Source organism: Cercospora kikuchii, assembly GCF_019650295.1.
Source record: "Cercospora kikuchii DNA, contig_00003, whole genome shotgun sequence".
In the NCBI taxonomy this organism is placed as follows: Eukaryota; Fungi; Ascomycota; class Dothideomycetes; order Mycosphaerellales; family Mycosphaerellaceae; genus Cercospora; species Cercospora kikuchii.
The window spans coordinates 4,170,180-4,190,191 of record NW_025408584.1 but is presented as its reverse complement, the minus strand read 5'-3'; the positions used below and the strand labels follow the sequence as shown (position 1 = coordinate 4,190,191).

At 54.0% G+C, this 20,012-nt stretch overlaps 8 protein-coding genes across 9 annotated transcripts; 4 read left to right on the top strand and 4 right to left on the bottom strand.

Annotated features, from left to right (window-relative positions):
- Positions 1 to 896: 896 nt before the first annotated feature.
- On the top strand, positions 897 to 2,317 carry CKM354_000601900 (uncharacterized protein; the record flags this gene model as incomplete). Its single annotated transcript, XM_044801314.1, has 2 exons — positions 897 to 1,984; positions 2,146 to 2,317. 2 exons carry the CDS (start codon positions 897 to 899, stop codon positions 2,315 to 2,317), a joined length of 1,260 nt encoding a protein of 419 aa, XP_044657249.1.
- A 608-nt stretch (positions 2,318 to 2,925) lies between these two features.
- CKM354_000601800 (uncharacterized protein) lies at positions 2,926 to 3,708 on the bottom strand (the record flags this gene model as incomplete). Of its 2 annotated transcripts, none has more annotated exons than XM_044801312.1 (3): positions 2,926 to 3,539; positions 3,594 to 3,626; positions 3,681 to 3,708. In XM_044801312.1, 3 exons carry the CDS (start codon positions 3,706 to 3,708, stop codon positions 2,926 to 2,928), a joined length of 675 nt encoding a protein of 224 aa, XP_044657247.1. The 2 variants fall into 2 exon arrangements, with proteins under 2 accessions (XP_044657247.1, XP_044657248.1); XM_044801313.1 differs by having other exon boundaries at positions 3,594 to 3,620.
- A 1,338-nt stretch (positions 3,709 to 5,046) lies between these two features.
- Positions 5,047 to 7,680, top strand: CKM354_000601700 (uncharacterized protein; the record flags this gene model as incomplete). The annotated part of the gene is made up of 1 exon (XM_044801311.1): positions 5,047 to 7,680. One exon carries the CDS (start codon positions 5,047 to 5,049, stop codon positions 7,678 to 7,680), a length of 2,634 nt encoding a protein of 877 aa, XP_044657246.1.
- A 757-nt stretch (positions 7,681 to 8,437) lies between these two features.
- Positions 8,438 to 10,696, bottom strand: CKM354_000601600 (uncharacterized protein; the record flags this gene model as incomplete). Its single annotated transcript, XM_044801310.1, has 7 exons — positions 8,438 to 8,505; positions 8,588 to 8,802; positions 8,868 to 9,322; positions 9,376 to 9,871; positions 9,927 to 10,174; positions 10,229 to 10,624; positions 10,685 to 10,696. 7 exons carry the CDS (start codon positions 10,694 to 10,696, stop codon positions 8,438 to 8,440), a joined length of 1,890 nt encoding a protein of 629 aa, XP_044657245.1.
- Positions 10,697 to 12,015: 1,319 nt separating this feature from the next.
- Positions 12,016 to 14,340, bottom strand: CKM354_000601500 (uncharacterized protein; the record flags this gene model as incomplete). Its single annotated transcript, XM_044801309.1, has 4 exons — positions 12,016 to 13,149; positions 13,215 to 13,361; positions 13,425 to 14,164; positions 14,259 to 14,340. The coding sequence occupies 4 exons, from the start codon at positions 14,338 to 14,340 to the stop codon at positions 12,016 to 12,018; spliced, it is 2,103 nt and encodes a 700-aa protein (XP_044657244.1).
- A 450-nt stretch (positions 14,341 to 14,790) lies between these two features.
- On the top strand, positions 14,791 to 16,557 carry CKM354_000601400 (uncharacterized protein; the record flags this gene model as incomplete). The annotated part of the gene is made up of 3 exons (XM_044801308.1): positions 14,791 to 14,823; positions 14,891 to 15,080; positions 15,146 to 16,557. The coding sequence occupies 3 exons, from the start codon at positions 14,791 to 14,793 to the stop codon at positions 16,555 to 16,557; spliced, it is 1,635 nt and encodes a 544-aa protein (XP_044657243.1).
- Positions 16,558 to 16,741: 184 nt separating this feature from the next.
- On the bottom strand, positions 16,742 to 17,473 carry CKM354_000601300 (uncharacterized protein; the record flags this gene model as incomplete). Its single annotated transcript, XM_044801307.1, has 1 exon — positions 16,742 to 17,473. The coding sequence occupies one exon, from the start codon at positions 17,471 to 17,473 to the stop codon at positions 16,742 to 16,744; it is 732 nt and encodes a 243-aa protein (XP_044657242.1).
- Positions 17,474 to 18,018: 545 nt separating this feature from the next.
- Positions 18,019 to 19,966, top strand: CKM354_000601200 (uncharacterized protein; the record flags this gene model as incomplete). Its single annotated transcript, XM_044801306.1, has 2 exons — positions 18,019 to 18,269; positions 18,391 to 19,966. The coding sequence occupies 2 exons, from the start codon at positions 18,019 to 18,021 to the stop codon at positions 19,964 to 19,966; spliced, it is 1,827 nt and encodes a 608-aa protein (XP_044657241.1).
- Positions 19,967 to 20,012: the final 46 nt, after the last annotated feature.

Below are 20,012 nucleotides of genomic sequence, written 5' to 3'. Positions count from 1 at the left end.
GCCAAACACTGGACCTGGTCTTTGTCAGCCTCTCCCTCCAGAACCTGATCCAGGAATGCAAAGCCCTCCCAGAGGAAACACACAGCTCTGACCACATCCCTCTCAGGACAACCCTCTGCATCAACCTCCAAGGGCCAACAGGAAGAGGCCAGAGAAAGCAGTGGAGAGCCGCCAACTGGGCCAGAGTCAAGGACCTTATAGCCCAGGACATTGACCAACTCAGTCAACTCCCACTTGACACAAGAGAACACCTGGACACCCTAGCCTGCAGAATACAATCCTCCATCCAGAGAACTATAGAGGAGACAGTTCCAACAGCCAGACCATCAGGCTATGCAAAGATGGCGTGGACCCAGGAGTGCAAGGATGCTACAAAGCTAGCAAGGAGAAGGAGAAGAGAATGGAGGAACAGCAAGACAGAATGGAGCCACAAACAATACCTTGAGGCATCACATGCCAGGAGCAAGGTTGTGAGGAGAGAGCAAAACCTAGCGTGGAGAAGACTAATGAAAGAGGTTACAGAGGACCCTAAGAAGATCTGGAAAATGGCCAAATGGGCAAGAGAGGGAGCAAACCAAGGGCACCAACTGCCACACTTCCCAAGCCTAGCTAACACAGAGCATAATGGAGACACCAACGAGGGCAAGGCTGCAATCCTAGCAAAACACTTCTTCCCAAACCCAAGGGAGGCAGACCTAAGTGACATTCAACACACACAACTGCCACCCCAATTCCAGATGGAGGTGGAGGTCAACCTAAAGGAGGTAGAAGGAGTCCTCAGAAAACTGCCTAGCAACAAGGCCCCAGGACCTGACCAAATACCAAACCTCCTGCTCAAAGAATGCAGGGAACAACTTGCCCCAATCCTAGCTAAACTCTTCACTGCATGCCTGAGGATGGCATACCACCCTAAAGCCTTTAAGCACTCTACCACAGTGGTGCTCAGGAAACCACAGAAACCAGACTACACAAAGCCAGGAGCATACAGACCAATTGCCCTGCTCAACACAATTGCAAAGGTCCTAGAAGCTATAGTTGCCAAGAGGATGTCCAAAGAGACTGAAGACAGAAAGCTCCTCCCAGAAGAACAGATGGGTGCTAGGCCTGGCAGGTCTACCACCTCAGCATTGGACCTTATTACTGAACAAGTAAGAACCATTTGGAAGACTAGGCCTGGAGCAGTTGCATCAATGCTCTGCCTTGACATCTCAGGTGCATTTGACAAGGTCTCCCACCAGAGGCTGCTCCACAACATCAGAATAAAAGGCTTCCCAGGACATATTGTTGGCTTCATCCAATCATTCCTCCAAGACAGGACCACCTGCCTGAGGCTAGGAGGGTTCATGGACCAGCCAAGGCCCCAGAACACAGGAATCCCCCAAGGCTCCACCTTATCCCCAATCCTCTTCCTCTTCTTTGCCTCTACCCTGCTCCCAACACTGCATGAAGGGAACACCTCAGCAATGGGGTTTGTGGATGACTCCAACATCCTCACATACAGTATGTCCACAGAGGAAAACTGCAGGCAACTGGAGAAAGCCCACCAGAAATGTGAAGAATGGGCAAGGAGACATGGGGCAGAGTTTGCACCACAGAAGTACCAGCTCATCCACTTCACCAGGAGCAGGAAACACAACCTCAAGGCTACAGTCCAAATCCAGGGATTTAATGGGGAACCACTGCCTTCACTCAGGCTCCTTGGGGTATGGGTGGACACCAAGCTCAAATGGGGCCCACACATCAAACAGGCAGCAACAAAGGGAGCCCACCAGATGCAATCACTCCAGAGGCTGTGCAAGTCTACATGGGGAGCATCATTCCAAAGAGCAAGACACCTGTATACAGCAGTGGTAAGGCCAGCAATCACCTTTGGCTGCCAAGTCTGGTCCAGCCCAGAGGGCACACAAGGCTACTGCAGGAACCTCACCAAGCCTATTGAGAAGGTCCAGAGGGAGGCCTTGAGGAACATTACTGGAGCATACAAGTCAGTTGCAACAGCTGTCCTAGAGAGAGAAGCAAACATTGCTCCTCTCCACTTGTACACCCAAGACCTAGCCAGACAAGCATCCAAAAAGCAAGAAACACAACCTGCATACCAATACATCAAAGACAGGTGCAGGGAGATCCAGAGGCAAGCACAAGCAGGAAGGAGAACAAGGAACCCTGCAACACCAACCCAAACCAGACAGGAGGAAATCCTCCAGCTGGTCCAAGGCCAAGAGACAACAATGCAGACACACCCAGGCTGCAAGGCATGGTGGGCAAAACACCAGTGGGACAGGAAGTGGGAGAAGGACAAGGAAGAAAGAAGGGCTAGGGCAGGAGGAGAACAGCCACCTGCATGGAGAACCACCACCTCCTCTGCCATAGGACCAAGCCTGCACAAAGGACTTACCAGACCAGAGAGCACAATGGTCACACTCCTGAGGACAGAGCACATTGGGATGAGGCAATACCTCACCAAAAGGAGAGTCCCAGGATTCACACCAGACTGCGAATGTGGGCAGGGGCATGAGACACCAAAACATGTATGCATATTCTGCCCCAGGTGGAGGGAGAGAAGACACCTTTTGTTCCAAGAAGGAGGATCTACAAACTGGAAGGACCTAGCAAACACAAAAAGAGGACTGCATGCTACGGCCAAATGGCTAATCCAAGAAGGTATCCTAGAGCAGTTCTCACTTGCCAGAACAGAGGTATAGGAGGGAAGGGGAAGAGAGAAGGGAAAGGATAGGACCTGGTGAGAGGAGGACTCGCTAGAAACCTAGTATTGTCCGAAGGAAAACAGGAACGAAGGAAGCGGCTACGCAGACTGCAAAGTAAAAGAGAACGCGAGGGTTTTTCGAAGGCTTTTCCCTCGACCGAACTATATAGAGCGTGCTGCTTACTCTAGTTAAAAGAGGTAGACCGGCGTATAAGAATTATCTATCTAATATTCGTTATATCCCCCAAACTCGCCGGTCCCAACAACAATTCCCCAGGACCAGTGAACGTCGAATGAGACATGTGGCCGCGAGCGAGGAGTTTTTTCATGCTGAATTGGACACTGCCTTTTACGGTTATGGTGGGGGACATGGCGATCATTGCGCCGGGTTTGACTTGGATGGGACAGCCCATGGCGAGTTGGATGGTGACGATGGTGTTGGTGTCGCGGTGGGAGATGCGGTAGCTGCCGCCGTTGAAGGTTCCCACATCGTCGACTGTGGCGGCTGCGCCTTGGAATTGGCCGGGTGGAGGGGCGCCGCCGGGGACGGTGGATTGGCGGTTGAAGGAGGTTTGGCGGGGGCTGGCGAGGGGGGCGATTTGTGCTTCGGGCTCTTTTTGGGATTCGGAGGGGGGTCCGGGGTAGTATGGGATGGATTTCTCACTTGATTGAGTGAGCTGTGGGCTCTCTCGTTGCGATTGTGGAGAGATTGGGGATACGGCAGGTGGTGGTGCGAACGAGGGAGGTGGGGCGAAGTGTTGTTGCTGCTGCTGAGGCGGCGGAGGGTAATGTGTCTCGTTCGATGGAGGAGGAGCGAAGTGTTGCTGCTGTTGACCTGGAAGACCATATGAGCGGCGTGCAGAGGGATGGTCTTTACCAATTGGCTCACCTGTGGACTCGCCGCCAGGGGGTGGGGCTTCATCTTCATGTTAGCTGATGCGACTGCTTTCGTTGTTGGACGAGAGGCACAACGTACGAGGAAAGTATGTCTGTCCCGACGCCATTCTTGCTTCTGTTTCCGATATTTTCGCGTCTCCTATCCTGTCCGCTCTACAGCTCTTTCTCTAGTCTCTCTCTGCGCGCTTAATCTTGCTCGCCGGGCGCTCTGGTATCGTGGTCTTGCGTGGATCGTGATATCGTGGTATGCTGCGGCAGGCTGACACGACGTTTCTGGTAGTAGGAACAGAGATGAGATGTAAGAAAGAAAGGATGTCTCCAGCAACAACCTACTCTTGAGCAGCCACAGCTCATCTTGGCCGCAAGCTCGCGGCCTGCGTGTTACTGCAGTGCTACAGCTGCCTTGGAGCTCCCATTGGACGTCTCCACTCATGCAGGGCGCTTAGAGAAGTCCGCTGACGCCAAAATCATGGAAGCGGCGCTTACAGCAACACATTTCAGTCTGCTGCCGCCGCTGTCCTGCTCGAGCATAGGAGTCGTTCGGCAGCTCCTGTCCAGATCGGTAGCGCCAGCAGACGATGTGTCGAGCGGCGACTCCAGCATGAGTTCCCCGCAGACACGGGAGAGCCAAGCATCGCTACTGCTGCTGCCATTCAACCACGCCATCTGCGTTCAATGTTCTCTTCGAGTCTGACGCAGCACTTCCGGTGAGCATGCTCGTCGTGGACAGGACGTGTGGCAGAGGACATGCTGCAAGCTGCAATGTTCGTATCATCTGGAGCATGGCTCGTGCATCGGCGTAGTAAGCATCGTCAGCGAGCACGGAGTTCCATGGGGAAGACGAATGCCGACACGACACGACAATGTCGCCAAGCGATACGCATCCTCGCACGCTGCCTTCTGCTGCTTGCTTGCACTCGACAAGCTCGCTGAAACATTGCATAGCGTTAGGATGAGATCTCCCGCTACTGCCATTGACGATGACGGCGCGGATACCGTCGCGTCTCTCATCTGCACAGCCTGGCTTGCTGGTCGGAGTCATATGCTGACTTTCGTCTTCGCCCAATCACGGCGCAGAATTAGCGGCGTAGGATTGGCGGCGCACGATTTGGGACACCGCACTTCGACTTCTGCGGAGGCTGAGGCACGCGGCCGGCAGCTCTCCGTAGCAGGCCTGGCTGCTTCTTCAATGCCGCTTTCCTCGTCCTGAGGTTTAGATTTCTCTACACACTCCTCAGGTGAGAGGAACATCCCCCGTCCAAGACACCACGACGACGTTGAGGCGGCCTTGACAGCTGAACTCCGTCTCGCGAGTCGCCCAGCCCGCCGGCACCACCCCATACCACCCACTGCCGCCGCGACAACCACTTCCCCACCGCCATCACTGGAAAATAATCAACATTCAATCCCACATCCAGCAAGTTGTAGCAACGAACCCATTCCCCATGGCGCTGCCAACCGACACCCCATTCGACGTTACCCCAACCTATGTCGTCTACCGCGACCTCCAGCCAGGAGAGCCTTTCGACCCCACCTCGGCTTTGCTCTTCTTCCCTCCAAAAGGCTCTGACGAACTCTTCGATGCCCTGAGAATCGCCTTCCCTCATCTCAAGACCCATTCCGAGCGCATGCGCGATGCCATCATCCAGTTCCTGCTCGACGAACGCCAAGACGAGCAGCTCCAGGCTTCCCCAGCGATGACCATGGACAATGCCCCAACCTGGCCTTCCATGTCATCCTCTGGCTCTGCCTCGGTGTTCAGTAGCCCAGACCTCCTTGACCTGCCCACGCCAACGTCCTTTGCGAACTCTCCTCAGGCACAGACTCCACAGCTTGCGCGGCAAGCTTCTGCCGCCACTTCGAGCAAGACCACTCCTCCATCACTCGAGCAGATGACTGGTGTCTTCAGCTTGTCCGCCGAAACACAGCCAAAGCAGAGAGTGCGGCGGAAAATGACCGACGCTGAGAAGGCAGAGTACCGTAAACGCCGAATCGTCAAGGCCTGCGACAAGTGCGCCAAGAGGAAGCGCAAGTGCCCTCACAACCAGTCACAGATGGAGGAGATCTCAACTGCGAAGTCCGTCGCAAAGATTGCGAAACCAATATCGCACAAGTCGAGCAAGCCTGCTCAGCAGACCAGCGATAAGCTCAACATGGTCGCTGCGAATCAATTTGCGGCCGCCGAGGGCTTCGATTTCACCACTGATCTGGACATGAGCTCTTTCCAGACATTCGACGACTTCCCAATGTTCGACGATTCCTTTACTCCAGAATTCACTGTCGACAATCTGCTACATTTCGAGCAGCCGGGACCACACTTCCAGCCACATGACTACTTCTCGCCCATCCTGGCACAATCGGAACGCCGATCTTCTGGCGGCATAGAACATTCCAGCTCCACTCACTTCCAGCCCCAGAGCCCGCCGCAGCAGGTTCCTGGTGGCACGGGAGAATTTGGACAGTTCGTTGCAGATTTGAGTCCTGGGCAGAATAGTAGGCACAGGTCTTCACAACCTGGCTCACAACAACAACCACGCCGCTTGAGCATGCGGGTCTCTCACGGGGCTGAAGCTCAAAACACCCTCTTGCTTGAAATAGGTCAACAACACAATAGTATACCACAGCAAGATGGAGAACGAGACGCCAATCACAACAACGGAGGATTTGGCACAATGCGTGAAAGCGTGCGCTCTGGCCAGCAAGATACGCAGCCAACGCACACTTCACATGTCCACAAAGCCGCTGGTCGTGAACTGTACCGCTTGGCAGAAGCGAATGGAGCACTCGAGGCACCACGCTTGATACCACCGACGCTGGCGCAGACCACATTGAGGCTGACGGGCACGACGAGAGCCCTTCGAGCGTTCGCGAATCTGACTGGCTTGCAAAGCGGTCAGCAGTCACAACGCCCGGCAGTCTCCATACAACATGCGGCTATTGCGCTGAGAAATGCCAGTGAGCACCAGCTTGGTGTAAGCGCTGGCAGTCCGGAGCAATATGCTGCATCTAGTCTGCAGACCAACCGGCACGCGATTGCGACGAATCGCGAAGGACTACAGCAGCGCCCGCCCTCTCGCGCTGTTGCTCCAGAGCTCAGATTACAGACATCTACCTCCGTGTCTCAATCAGGTGGAATCCGTATTGGAACCACAGCTCTACCCCAAGGAAGGCCCCATGCGTCGTCTATCGCACAGAATCACGAGACGGCATCGCTCTTCTCGTCAGACAAAAAGTCGAAAGAGATCCAACACCCGAAGAGTCACTCGCTCGCGATTTCGTTGCCCGCGATTTCGCAAGCAAGTGGCGAGGCCAGCACAACCAACAAGCCTGTACTGCAATCACAAGGCAGAACGCAGCAATCACTTGGCCAAGGAATCGCAAGTCTCGGCAGTATATCAACAGAGCTGTACATGCTCCGCCGCCGTCCTCGCAAATCTGGAACCAACCAGAACCACCGCCATACTTCCACCGCCGTCAACAACGAGAATGCGCCTCTCGCAGCTCACGCCGACGGCGGTGCATACCCAAGGCTTCAACCCAGAGACTCTCACGCTGCCGCAAACAATTCCGGCCGAACTCCCGCCATCGCCGCCACTCCCGCTTACATCGTCGGTACGTCGTCTACGACTTCGACCGAAATTGCGAGAGCGAGTGACCACATGCGCTACCGTGATCATCACGGTAGAACGGACCTATATGGCAGAGCAGCAGAGACCAAGATCCCGCAGGAAAGCAGACTGCGAGATTACTTCAAAGTCAAGGATCACCTTGGCCGCAACTTCACTGCTACTGCGATCATGGTACTTGTGGGAATTTGTCTCGCCAGTGCCTTGCTTTCTGCTGGTGCTTTCTTCTCACCTGCTCTCGCTTGCTTCGCCGCTTACTCATTCTGCCTCTCATCTAAGATGGCAGAAACGAGGACCCGGTTGCCGAGTGTTGTGCGCAGAGTGATGGAACCTCGCTCCCATCAAGGCAAGGAGATCGACAACCAGGTCGCATTGACGCAGAACCAAACCTTGGCGAAGTGGTTGTTATACCCTTTGGCTCATGCACCAATGCGATTGGCTACTCTGGTCTAAAAGGAATGAAAGGGAAAGAGGAAGATGGGATTTCTGGCGTTTGTTAAAAGGGTTTGTGCATATGTTGCGTTTTAGCGGCCGGACCTCGCCTTGTGTCATCAAGACCCAACAGGCTTGAGCAGTCCTTTCGTCTTTCCATAGCAGTCTTCCTATTACTCGGTTGTTCTCGATACAACCTTCTCACTATTACATAGATTTTCAATCCCAGCACCGAGAAAACCGGGCTGCTACAACCACACCAACTCCGCTTTCGACTTCCATCTCAGTGCTCGGTTGGCATGTATTTGCTCTCCATCGAAAGCACGCGTGACCACCTGCCTTTTTCTTCGCAAGCATATGCGCAATTACGCCCACTGCATATCAACCTCCACTCGGACGCGTTTTCGCTTCAATGTACCGGTGATGCCAGCCAAGCACGAAGCGGAGCGGAAGAAAAGTCTTGGAGTCTGATGACAAGATCGACAAGACACTCAAGATCGTAAGCAGTAAACATGGGTCACATCGTGGCGAAGCACACAAGCACACAAGACTTTCTTAGGAATTTCTTTTCCTTTCTTGCTTCTCTGCACATTGCGTACTTTGCAAGGACCCTGAAAGTGCTTGGTGTGGGCTCACAAGATTTATCGGTTGGAGAGAAACATGACCAAAGTAATGAAGAACTTTTTTCATACTGTAAAAATGCGCTGACTGGTATACAATCTGTTCTATCACTTCTTTTCATCATCATCACAGAAAACCCATCGTGACGACAACTCAATTAGTTAACCTTATTGTATCCTGGAGTATTGAGCAGAATTCCCATAGTGAGGCCACCGATCAGACCAGCTATAAGCAGAAATCGTCAGCAAGTGCACTCAATTTCTCTCCTCTAGGAGTTCAATGAGCAAGGGGAGAGAGAAAAACTTACCAATCGGAATAGTCATAACCCAAGAAAAGAACAAAAGTCCCACACGCTGCCAATTCACAGCCTTGAAAGTTCCATTACACAACCCGACGCCGACAGTAGCACCTGTAATGCACATGGATGTCGAAACGGGGAGTTTGTATTGCGAGAAAATGAGGATGGTGATTGCGGCGCCCATTTCCATGGAAGAGCCTCGGGAGGGGGAGTGGTATGTGATCCTGCAAAAAACCAACATTGTTAGCAACTTTTTCTGCCGCCCTCATTCTGTGACCGGAAGACTTACTTGTTACCCATGACTCGCATGATGTTGTATCCGTAGGTAATAAAACCGATACAAATCGTCAAAGCAATCACAGCAATCTGCCAAAGCGGCACATCAGCTTTCGCGCCGACCGTCTCGCCCGTATTCCAAGCCGAATACATCGCCGCCCAAACACCGACAGCGTTTCCGACATCATTGGCTCCGTGAGCGAAAGATGCAGTGCAAGCTGTGATAATTTGGACGAAAGAGTAGAGGTATTCGACTTCGTTGGTGTATTTTGGTGCGTGGTTGTAGACGCGATCCATGCGTTTTCCTTCGGGGGTTCCGAGGATTCCGAGTTGTGCGGCGTGGATGTCGTAGTAGAGGCCGTAGGTGAAGGCGACGATGACCATGGCAGGGAGGCGGTTCGCGAGGGCTTTCATGTTGTGGATTTCGTAGATGGAGCCGGCGCCGGGGGGGTTGTTGTGGAGGCGGCGCTGGGAGAGTATCAGTTTCGGGCCCTCGTGATATGAGAGAGGATTTGGCTTACCATTGCCCAGCCCAGAGGTCCCTTCTTTGTTCGGAGAGTGGCGTGGTGCTTCCTTCGGGCTTCGATGAGTTGCTGCTTGTAGATTTCCTGTGCTTGCTGAGGTGTTGGCTCCAGAGCCTCGAGGGCAACGCCCTTCGCGGCGGCTTGTCGCTGGTGAGGCTCGATGCTGTCGGTAGATGCTCCACTGGTAGTCACACCGTTCTTCTCGACCAAAGTCTCGGCGGTGAAGTTGTCTTCATTGTCGCTCTCGCTCTTCTTCTGCTGGCTTGGTGGGGCAACCTCGCCATCGTGTTGGAGAACCGCGTAGTTTGGCACCTTGGCCTCTACTGCATCGGGTGGAGCCTCGCGCCAGAAAAGAGCTGGTCCCTTGAAGATGTCGATGAGGCGCAGAGTGTAGTCCTTCTTCACGACCTTGCAGTGGGTGTATGGCACGAAGAACAGAGCAGAGAGGAGGCACAGAGCGAAACCAGCACCGAGAGTGACACCGGCGATCCAGCTGTCAGAAAGTTAGCGAAATGTTAAGCTGGCGGCTTCGTGAATCAGCGACTTACTAGGCAGGCTTGTCTGTAAGACCAAGACGAGGAGAACCCTTGTAGACGATGGACAGCGTGCAAACGGTACCCGCGATCAAGAAGAAGAACGGCGAGGACCAGACAGCCCATGGAACCGGGTTCGTGCGGACGTGGACGAGGTACTTGATCAAGCTGAAAATGATAGCGCCAAAGATTCCAGAGGCGACTGGTGCCATGACCAGACCAGCGAAAATGGCACCAAGTCCAGAGCCGCCGCTCCAGCCCCACTGTTCTGGGTGTCAGTTGACTCCTCTGCCTTGTTCCTAGTTCAGGCTACATACCTGAACATCGCTGGCTCCAACAGCTGCGACACCAACACCAGCAATCGAAGACACGAGCGAGTAGGTGGAAGAAACGTGAGCCGAGTGTCGGGTACACCACATGACCCATGTAGCAGCACCGGCGGCCGCACAAGCGAATGCGAGTAATTGCACTCCAGCGTTTCCTTGGAAGGCCTCGATTGGAATAATACCGTTCTTGATCGTGGAAGCAGTTCGGGCACCGACAGCCAAGGCACCGGTCATTTCGAATATCAGACACAGAACCATGGCCTGCTGGTATGTGACGGAGCGGGACGAGACACTCGTGGCCCAGGCGTTGGCGACATCGTTGGCACCATTGTTGTACGCCTCAAGCAACGCGAAGAACGTGCCGATGGCAAAGATGTAGGTGTACTCCTGTACACAGTGTCAAATCACTAAACCCCCTCCTGAACGCCAATCGTGCTGGGTACGTACGTGCAACACCATCTTGACGACCAAATATCCTGTGATCTGCAGTTCCGGGTTGTCAAGTGAGCTGGTCGTGAAGAACAGAGTAGATCAGTGCGGCGGCTGCTGGTCAATTATATGAGAGGTGTCCACCGGCACGAATGCGCGGAGCCAAGAGCGACAAGAGTGATCATGCTTCAGGCGTGGGCACCCCGGGGCAGCAGACCGAAGCTACTAGCCCATGTCCACGTCGCTAGAACATCTTGGCGGTCCTCGTAACAGATTTGGTTCGCAGGGCCAGCTAATCCTGGTATACTAGCATGTCTCGCATGGATGGAGCACGGGCTCAGGTCGTCTGGTTGAGAGATCCCACGTGTAGGCAATGTGCTCCTCCATAAGCCTGATTCTTCACACTAACATCGGAGAAGGCGAATCTTTCGGAAAATACGACCGTGCCTTCGGCGTGTTGTCCTATATTCCCACAGAATGCGTAAGGCATGGGCCTAGTCGTGCTTTCTTGGCGCTGTTCTTCTGGTAACCAAGCTGCAGGATTCTTCATGCTGAGAGATATTTTTCGGAGCTTGTCGCTCGAAAGCGTCAATGCTGGGTCTTGATGAGCTTCGATGCTTCTTCGCCACGAGGAGGCGAAGCATCCTTCCTTCACAAACGGGCGAAACGCCAGAAGAAGAAGTCCGAAGAGCGTGGTGCCAAGAATCTCAAGCTTCAGCAGATCTGAAGAGCAAGCGTCGTCCAGTAATCGAGTACACGTGCTCTTGGCATTTAAGCTCGTAGTCCCACATTTAGAGCCATAGTGTCTCCAACCCTGGTAACTTCGTTGACCATAGACAACATGACAATATTTTTCTGTTGCCGCTCGCTACGTTCATCCGCCGAGGGTTGTGGCTGGATGATGATAGACGCGGATTTGCACGGCACATGCACGCATCCATTTCATCACCGCTAGCCATGCGTCGAACCATGTGTCGAATGCTGCAGCAGAACGAATCGCCGGTTCTACCAGATCCTGTAGGCACCACTATTCTATGCTTGGGAGTGCTGCTTGGCTGATGACATGCTGGGCTCAACGTTCTCTCACTCTCCCGGCTGCGTCCATCTGGTTCATCGAACATGCAGATCTGAGCATTGCTGGTCTATGGAATTTGTTGTCACGAAATCGAGCAATACTGAGAGAACTGCTCATTGGTAGCGAACGTAGTAAGATGAGCGTCAGCAGCACGAAAGCACCGAGTGCGCTGCGACCCCGGCAGGCATGGGTCAGAGCCAAAACCCGGCTGAAGCCGCATTGCACATGCAAGACTGTTCTGCGGGAGAACGCACGTAGAACAACAGGGCCGAAGTCAGCCAGCGTCCGGTGGCAAATCTGTGTACAGCCAATTCCAATCGATGTCAGAACCCAATCCATGCGTCCAGCCAAAGTCTCCGAATGACTCTGGAGCGGACGCATCACCAGACTCAAAGCTATCGCCACTGCCAGGCATGAAAGGTCCGCTGTATGTGAAGGATGTGCCCCAGCTCAGGTCCTGTCGCCAGGGCATTGAAGCAATATCAGGGCACGCGGTACCCATATCGGTGTCCATCGTCCGAGGCTGCACGGCAGGCTGGGTTTCAGCCCTGTGTGCTGCTGGCATGGATCCCGGGTCCCTGTCCTGGTCATCCGTGCGTTGTGCGTTTGAGGGCTCAACCCCAGGTGACATTCGATGAGTGATGGTCACTGTGCCAAAGTACGGCAGCACAATGTGGTGCAGATTGACGTCTGAAGATTGAGCGCTCGACATCAGCGCATTCAATGCCTCATAGCACTTTGCACTCAAACGTCCGGCGATCTTGCTCTCTGCCGCACACTTGACCGTGTCTCTGGTGCGAATGATCAGGTCGAGGTCTTGTTCCTGGCGGTAAGGATGACTTTCACCTGCATGATGATGTCTTTGGCAAGCGCGCCCGTAATCAGTCAGTCCGAGGAGCACGACAGCGGCGGCAGTGAAAGCGGTCAAGTTCAGCACCGTTCCATTTGCTGCCATACGATGATCAGTGTCGAAGATCTCAAGGTAGGCCACTAGCAATTCTCGAGATTCATCGATGCATCTTTGGCGGCTGAATGCGAACTGGGCCTCCTTCTCAGAGCGAAAGAAAAAAGGCAGATGCACATAAATACGAAGCAAATGCACATGCACTACTCGATAGAGACGGGTGCTCTTGTCTGAGGGATCAGAGCATGCGCGTACTTGGTCCATTTCCAGGTAGTCCGTTGGAAGCTCGGCTATGAGCTCCGATATCTTCTCTTCGATGGCCAATGCACTGGAAAGCATTGGTCCTCTGATGTCCTGCCTCTGCAGTAGGTCGATGATGCGACCAGAAACAACGCAAAGCTGCCTGTAGAGCCATGTAGCCGGCCCGAGAGTAGCCAGAGGAGCGATGGTAAGATCGCAGAAGTGGTCAGGCACGGTATAAGGCAGTCCAATCATAAGAGAGACCTTCAGGCAGTTGATTTAACGTCAGCTGTCGACTCGGATTCCAGGAGGACGGGAATAAAACATACCCATCTGTCCGCATGAAACAGCTGCCAGAATATTGCTTCTTGACCTTTGCGTCGCTTACGCCAATGCAGGGTGCAGCCACTCAATTGAAGCAAGGTGTTGGCTCTGCGGTATACGGCCCACGCTCGGCGCGGTCGCAACGCATTCATCTGGTAAACGCCAATCCCAGGTAAGCAGGTTTCTCAGTGTGACCGAGCAGCACCTCCACTTACATAGCATAAGCCCAGCGCCATGAGGGCGTTCAAGCCATGCTCCGTAGCAGCATATTGATCGCAATTCACGACATGCTCCTCGACCGGTGGCAAATATCTCTGATATTCCCCCGTCGAAAGAGCGAGGCAGACCAGCAACAAGGCCGTGACAGCAGGATCATCATCGGTTATGCTCCCGGAGACGAATGTTCTCATATCAGGAGTGTCTGTCCAGACAAGTCCAAGGGCATCTCGGTACAGCTGCCACCATGAAGCATCTTTGTCGATAATGTCTTCCAATTCTTCTTGGCTAGGAACATGCTCCCTTAAAGCCCGTGCTGTTTGTTCCCTACGAGATCGGCTTCTTCGCTGGCCAGTTTTCTTGGAACGTTCCTCTGCGCCGTCCGGGTTCAGAAGTGACACAAGAGGAGCATAGCCCGTCTCCACTTCTTCCTCATGTTCGACAGCATCTGCTGAATGAACAGGATGCGGAAGGCGGTCCGGCTCACAGATCGAGGGCTTTTGACTTGGCGGAAGTATTTGGAGGCCTGCATTTCTCTCGACAGAGAACGTGCTGCCGAACTGCTCCAGCTTCGCTTCGAGGTGAGCAACGCGTTCTCGCAGTTGCTGGGTCTCACCCGCATCATTGAGCTCGTTGGCCTCACCTTGCGGTGCACAGTCAGGTGTGCCTCGCGAAATGCACTCAATGCAAGATTGTGCATCTGGTCTGAAGCCTGAGCATCGAATCTTGCGTCGACGGCCTACAAGGGTCAGCGTCTATATCTCCGTTCCGGGACTGGCCGTGGCAATGTTGAAGGATTGAGCGCTGCCGGACTGCTCGCGAGGACGGCTCACATGGCAGGCAGCTCTTGGTGCCTTTGCGCATCTTCTTCTTCTGCACACGCGCAGGCTTGTTTGATGACGCTCGAGGCGGCATAGTTGGACCATACACGGAATGCAGCTTTGTTCTGGGGTGTGGCATGAGTATGGCCGGTGGAGCGCGGTCGAAACAGCATTCGTCCGGACGTCATGGCACTCGTCTACGAGTCTTGGCGTGGGCGTCCTCAGTCGGTGTCGCTCTGCCATGTCCCGCTAGCGCCAGGACGTCGAGCGCCTCAATCTCGCGTCTAGTATCGTTGAGCCCTTCTCTCCGTCCACGGGGCCACAGTCAGTTGGCTTTGTTGTTATCGCAGAAGTTGATCGCAGCGCGGGGCTTGGCCTCGGCCGACGACGCGAGCTTTGTGTACCTCGCCTCTTTCCTGGCCATCACCATTATTGGCCCTGATACCAGATACCGAGCAGCTGTAGACCGGGGCCAGCTGCAGACGATAGGCGAATGCTATCGCTCTCAGTAGCTTAGCGATGCTGTGACAGGCAAGTGCCGACCATGGCCTCGCCTCCGCACCCAGCTCGAGACCATGTAAGCTCGTCCAAGCCCGTCTCCCAACATTGCTTGTACTTCTTGAGTCACTGATTGCAGCTCACAGAGCAAATCTGCCGAGACCGAGCCGCTTTTGTCAAGAAGCAACATGGCCGAGCATGATGACAGCCATGGCACCATCATCAAAGGCGGCATCACAATAGGTGCTGTAGCAGGCGACGAGGCACGTCAGGCGATCGAGTACGAGCAGAATCTCTCCTTCACCGAAGCTTTGAGATTGTACCCCAAGGCGATAGGTGAGCGAAGAGTTCCCTCAAATTTAATGGAATTCAGTCGTCTAATGTAGTGTCCATTTCCCCAGGCTGGAGTGTCTTCTTCTCCCTGGGAATCCTTATGACAGCCTTCGATCCTCAACTGCTCGGAAATCTCTACGCAACCCCAGCCTTCCAACGTGACTTTGGCTACCTTTACGAAGGCAGCTACATCATCTCCGCACCCTGGCAGACCGGCCTCTCAATGGGCAACCCCGTAGGACAAGTCGTAGGAGCCTTCTTCGCCGCATATCCGCTCGAATGGTATGGTCGCAAACGCACCTTTGGCGTCTGCGTGATCCTTACCGCGGCTTTTATCTTCATTCAATTCTTTGCTCGTTCGCTTCCGGTTCTGCTCGTAGGCGAACTGCTGGGCGGGCTGATCCTTGGAACATACGCGGTCATTGCTCCAGCTTATGCATCAGAAGTCTGCCCTGTGGCGTTGAGAGGTCTTTTGACGAGTTATGTGAATCTGTGCTTCGTCATGGGACAATTGATCGCGAACGGAGTGATTGCGGGCACAAGTCAATTGGACTCACACTGGGCATACTCAGCGCCCTTCGCTGCCCAGTGGGTTTGGCCGGCTGTCATTCTAATCGGATGGCCCTTTGCTCCGGAGAGCCCGTGGTGGCTCGTGAGGAAGAATCGTATCGCAGAAGCAGAGCAGGCTCTGAAGCGGCTGGCGAGCGACAAGGTTGATGTCCGACCTACCTTGGCAATGATCATCGAGACGGACCGACTGGAGTTGGAAATGGAGGCTGGGAGCACATATCGGGACTGCTTCAAGAAGATCAATCTACGCAGAACAGAGATCGCAATCGGAGTCTACAGCATTCAGGTCATCTCCGGAGTATATCTTGTTGGCTATGCGACCTATTTCTTCGAGCTGGCGGGACTCCCGACCAGAGACGCCTTTGGCATGAGCTGCGGATTTCTAGCACTTGGATTTCTCGGTACATTGTTTTCCTGGTTCCTGCTTCTGCGTTTCGGAAGACGACAGATCTACAATACCGGACTGTTCCTCCTGGTCGTTCTTATGATTCTCATTGGCATCCTGGACTGCATTCCTGGATATGAGGAGAACAAGCCTCTCATATGGGCACAGTCGAGCCTCATGCTGGTATGGAACTTTTGCTACGACTTCTCTGTCGGCCCCGTGTGCTTCGTCATTCTCTGTGAAGTCTCCGCCACGAAAGTACGCAGTAAGACGATTGCTGTCGCCACAGCTACACAAGCTCTTCTCGCGATCGCGATGACTGTGGCGATCCCGTACATGCTGAACGCCGATCAAGCGGATATGCGTGGCAAGATTGGATTCTTCTATGGAGGTCTTTCGGCCATTGCACTCGTCTGGGCATACTTCCGCATACCGGAGACGAAGGGAAGGACGTATGAGGAACTTGACATCATGTTCTCGAGGGACGTCCCGACAAGGCAGTTCAAGAAGTATCGTGTAGAGTAGAGCGATTCGGAGCTGAAATATTGAGACTTCGAGGGTGCGTACCAGTTTGTTCGGAACGGCGGGAACATGTGAGGCTGCGTTGGCTCTAGTTTCGGTCGGAGTAAAAGTGAGGACCTTCAGCTAAATGACCGGGAGGGCAACCCCATCAAGTTTGCAACCGCGCTGCTCCATCGACGCCGCAAAATCATATCTTCTCGCTTATCCAAATCGCGCCTCGACAGCCACCCCTAATAATTCCAATCAAAAGCTCGTATGGCTTTGCCTCTTTCGCATCATTCTCAACTGCGTGGTCCAGATGCTCTAATTCTTCATCTCGTATCCGTCTGATGTCCTTGATCAACGCGCTCAACTCCTCTCCGGGCTCCTCTCCCTTCTCTTCCATGTCCTTGAACCACGATAACAGCTCCCTCACCTGGCTGTTGTAATGATCCCCAATTTCCGTCTCTACCGCCTCTGTACAAGCCATCGCAGCTTCTCGACCCAGCACACCTGTTCCCCAGCCAAGAACAGTGGCGGCAGCATGCCAGACCGGATACATCGCAGTCGGTCGTATGCGGTGTTTGGCAAGCAGTTCGTTGAATTTCTTGAAATGCCCTTCTTCCTGGTCATACATATGTCTCATCAGCGGCCGTAGATGTGGATGAGCTTTGATGACAGGAGGAGTTTGCGAGGTATAAATCAGTGTTGCTGCTAATTCGCCTGCTTGATTGACTCGGAGGGCGGAATCGAGGAACTTCTTTTGAGCTTCAGAAAGTGGTTTGGTTCGCGGCGCATGCTTTCTGTCCAGCGTTTCCGGTTGCTTTTCGTCCTGTAATTGTAGTCGCGATGTCGTCCTGAAGGCGCGGCGACTTTGCAGCTGGAAGGCCAATGGCGTGAGGCGAGCCTTGAGTGGCAATGTGGGTGATATTGAAGCCATCGTGCTAGGAGCCACCAGTATGCGATTTCAGTGCAGTCTCCCGAGTGCTAGCCCGCACAGCAGTATGGCCACGGCATGTGAAGCTAGAAGTGAAGATGAAGTGAATAGGAAAGAAAGTCGTCATTGAAGCCGCAACCGCTACAATAGGTTTAGAGTTTATGCAGGGATGGCACGTTCCTTCATTGTCGCTTTTGGCTTCTTTGGTACGTCGCCGCGACTCTGCCTCTCTCTCTCTCAACTTCATCCACATACAACAACCACACATCCACGACAGACATTCGCCCTTTCTCTCACCACCCACCGCCGCACTTTTGAAAAGTTGCAAGCTTGCCACCGACCACCAAGAATCAGTACTGGACAACATTCTTCTGCGCCGACATCACGCTTACAACCAACCGACCGCCGTTCTTTGACCTGTACCGTACCCAACAGCACCGGCGACAGCTTGGTCGAACGGCGGCGACGGTCAAAAAGTCGATCTGAAACCGCTCTTAGCGGTATTGACTCGTCCGTCTTCGGCAGACTCGATTCTGTAACTCGACATCATGGCCGACTTGGACGAGGAACTCTTGGGGCTGGTTGGTGACGATGACAGCGGTGACGAGAGTAGCGTCGACGACTTTGAGCGTCTGGAACAGGCTGAGCTCGGCGAGCTTTCAGGCGCCGAAGAGCCTCAGCCGAGCGTGGAGAAGGTCGAGGAGGCACCAGAGCGAAAGAAGGGCGTCGCACAGAAAGTGAGAGCCAAGCGGGGCAAGAGAAAGGTCAGACAACCAAGCGAAGATGAAGATGATGTTGCGTAAGTGTCCCACCGGTGCCCCTCCGGCACTGTCAGGCCTTCATTCGACGCCCTTGATAGCTATCCACTGCACAATTGATGGCATGCGATCCGGTGACCTCGCTGACAGAGTCGATTGTAGCTCGCTGACACCCGGATCGCCTGAATCGGGCCAGAACGACGATGACGAAGCCGATGCGCCTGGCGAAGACGACGAGGATATGAAGCCATTATACCCGCTCGAGGGCAAGTACGAGTCGGAACAGGACAAATCGTATGTGCTCGGGTTGTCGGAGATTCAGCGAGAAGAGCTTTTGGCGAGTCGAGCCGAAGAGGTTACACGACGCACTCAAGACCAGCTCCTTAAGAGGGCGTTGGCCAGCACAGCTGCCAGCAAGCAGAAGCGTAAGGCAGCTGCCGCAGACCTTGAGGATAACAACCGGCGTACTACTCGTCCGAAAACGGAAAAGCAGGTCGCTTTGGACTCATACCGGAAAGCAAGAGAGGAAAAGGGCGCCCAGCGGGATCGGCTCGCCAGCACTCGAGACGATCGCAAAGACGAGAGATCGCCATCATCGCATGGTTCGGACAGAGATGCTGACGGCGAGAGCGAGGTCGAATGGGCAGCCGAACCAGAGCGCAAGGACGATCCCCCGGCTGAAATCAAGGACTTCGACCGCACACGTATCGGTCGCAGCGCATTTGCTCGTGTCTGCTTCTATCCCGGATTCGAGCAAGCCATCCGCGGTTGCTTTGCACGGGTTGCCATCGGACAGAATCGCGAGACGGGCCAAACGATGTATCGCATGTGTCAAATCAAAGAGTTCACAGAAGGCAAGCCATACACACTGGAGAACTCAGCTGGCAAGACCTTCACAACCGATCAGTATGCGATCGTGGCCCAAGGCAGCTCCGAAAAGCCTTGGCCATTCCAGGCATGCTCTGATGGTCACATCACAGAGTCCGAATACGGTCGCTATGTCGACACGCTGAAGAAGGAGAACATGAAGCCGCCATCTCGACGATTCCTGATTAAGAAGCTGGACGATATAAACGGTCTCATCAATCTCCACTTCACCGAAGAAATGTTGAACCAGAAATTTGCCAAGCAGCGCGCAATACAGCTCAAATACGACCCGGTGCACCAAGCCAAGTTGAAGCGCAAGGACATCGAAAAACGCCGTGCTGAAGCTGAGCAAAATATGGACGAAGAGGAGGTTGCCAGATGTGACGACGAACTTCAAGCGCTCGAAAATGGCGCCGCGAACGGAGGCACGAAGATCGCACCAAAGGTCAAGGTTAAGGATCAGGCCAGTCCTGCGAAACCCATGGCGCAGCATGAGAGTCTGGCTATTCTCAACAGACAGAATCGGGCCAAGAATCAGCAAGAAGTTCGCCAGGCATTGATCAAGGAGCGGCAAAAGATTGAGAGGGCACGCAAAGAAGCATATGACAGAAAGACGGCAGAAGTGAGAGAAAAGGTGCACGCGAAGGCCAAAGCGAGACGATCATCGCAAGACAAGGAGTTGTTCGGTGAGGACACTCCTGGCACCAGCCGAGCGGGCACCCCGGCCACGAACGGCACGAGCACACCCAAGAGACGTACTGATATACCGCTCAACGGTGCCGTCAAGGGTCCGATCGGCGCTCTCAAGAAGAAGAACATGGATGACGATGTTATCGGCGGCCTCGACCTGGACATTGATATTGAGATTTGAGACTGGGACGAAGAGGCACGATTGAAACGTGGCGTGATAAGGTCTT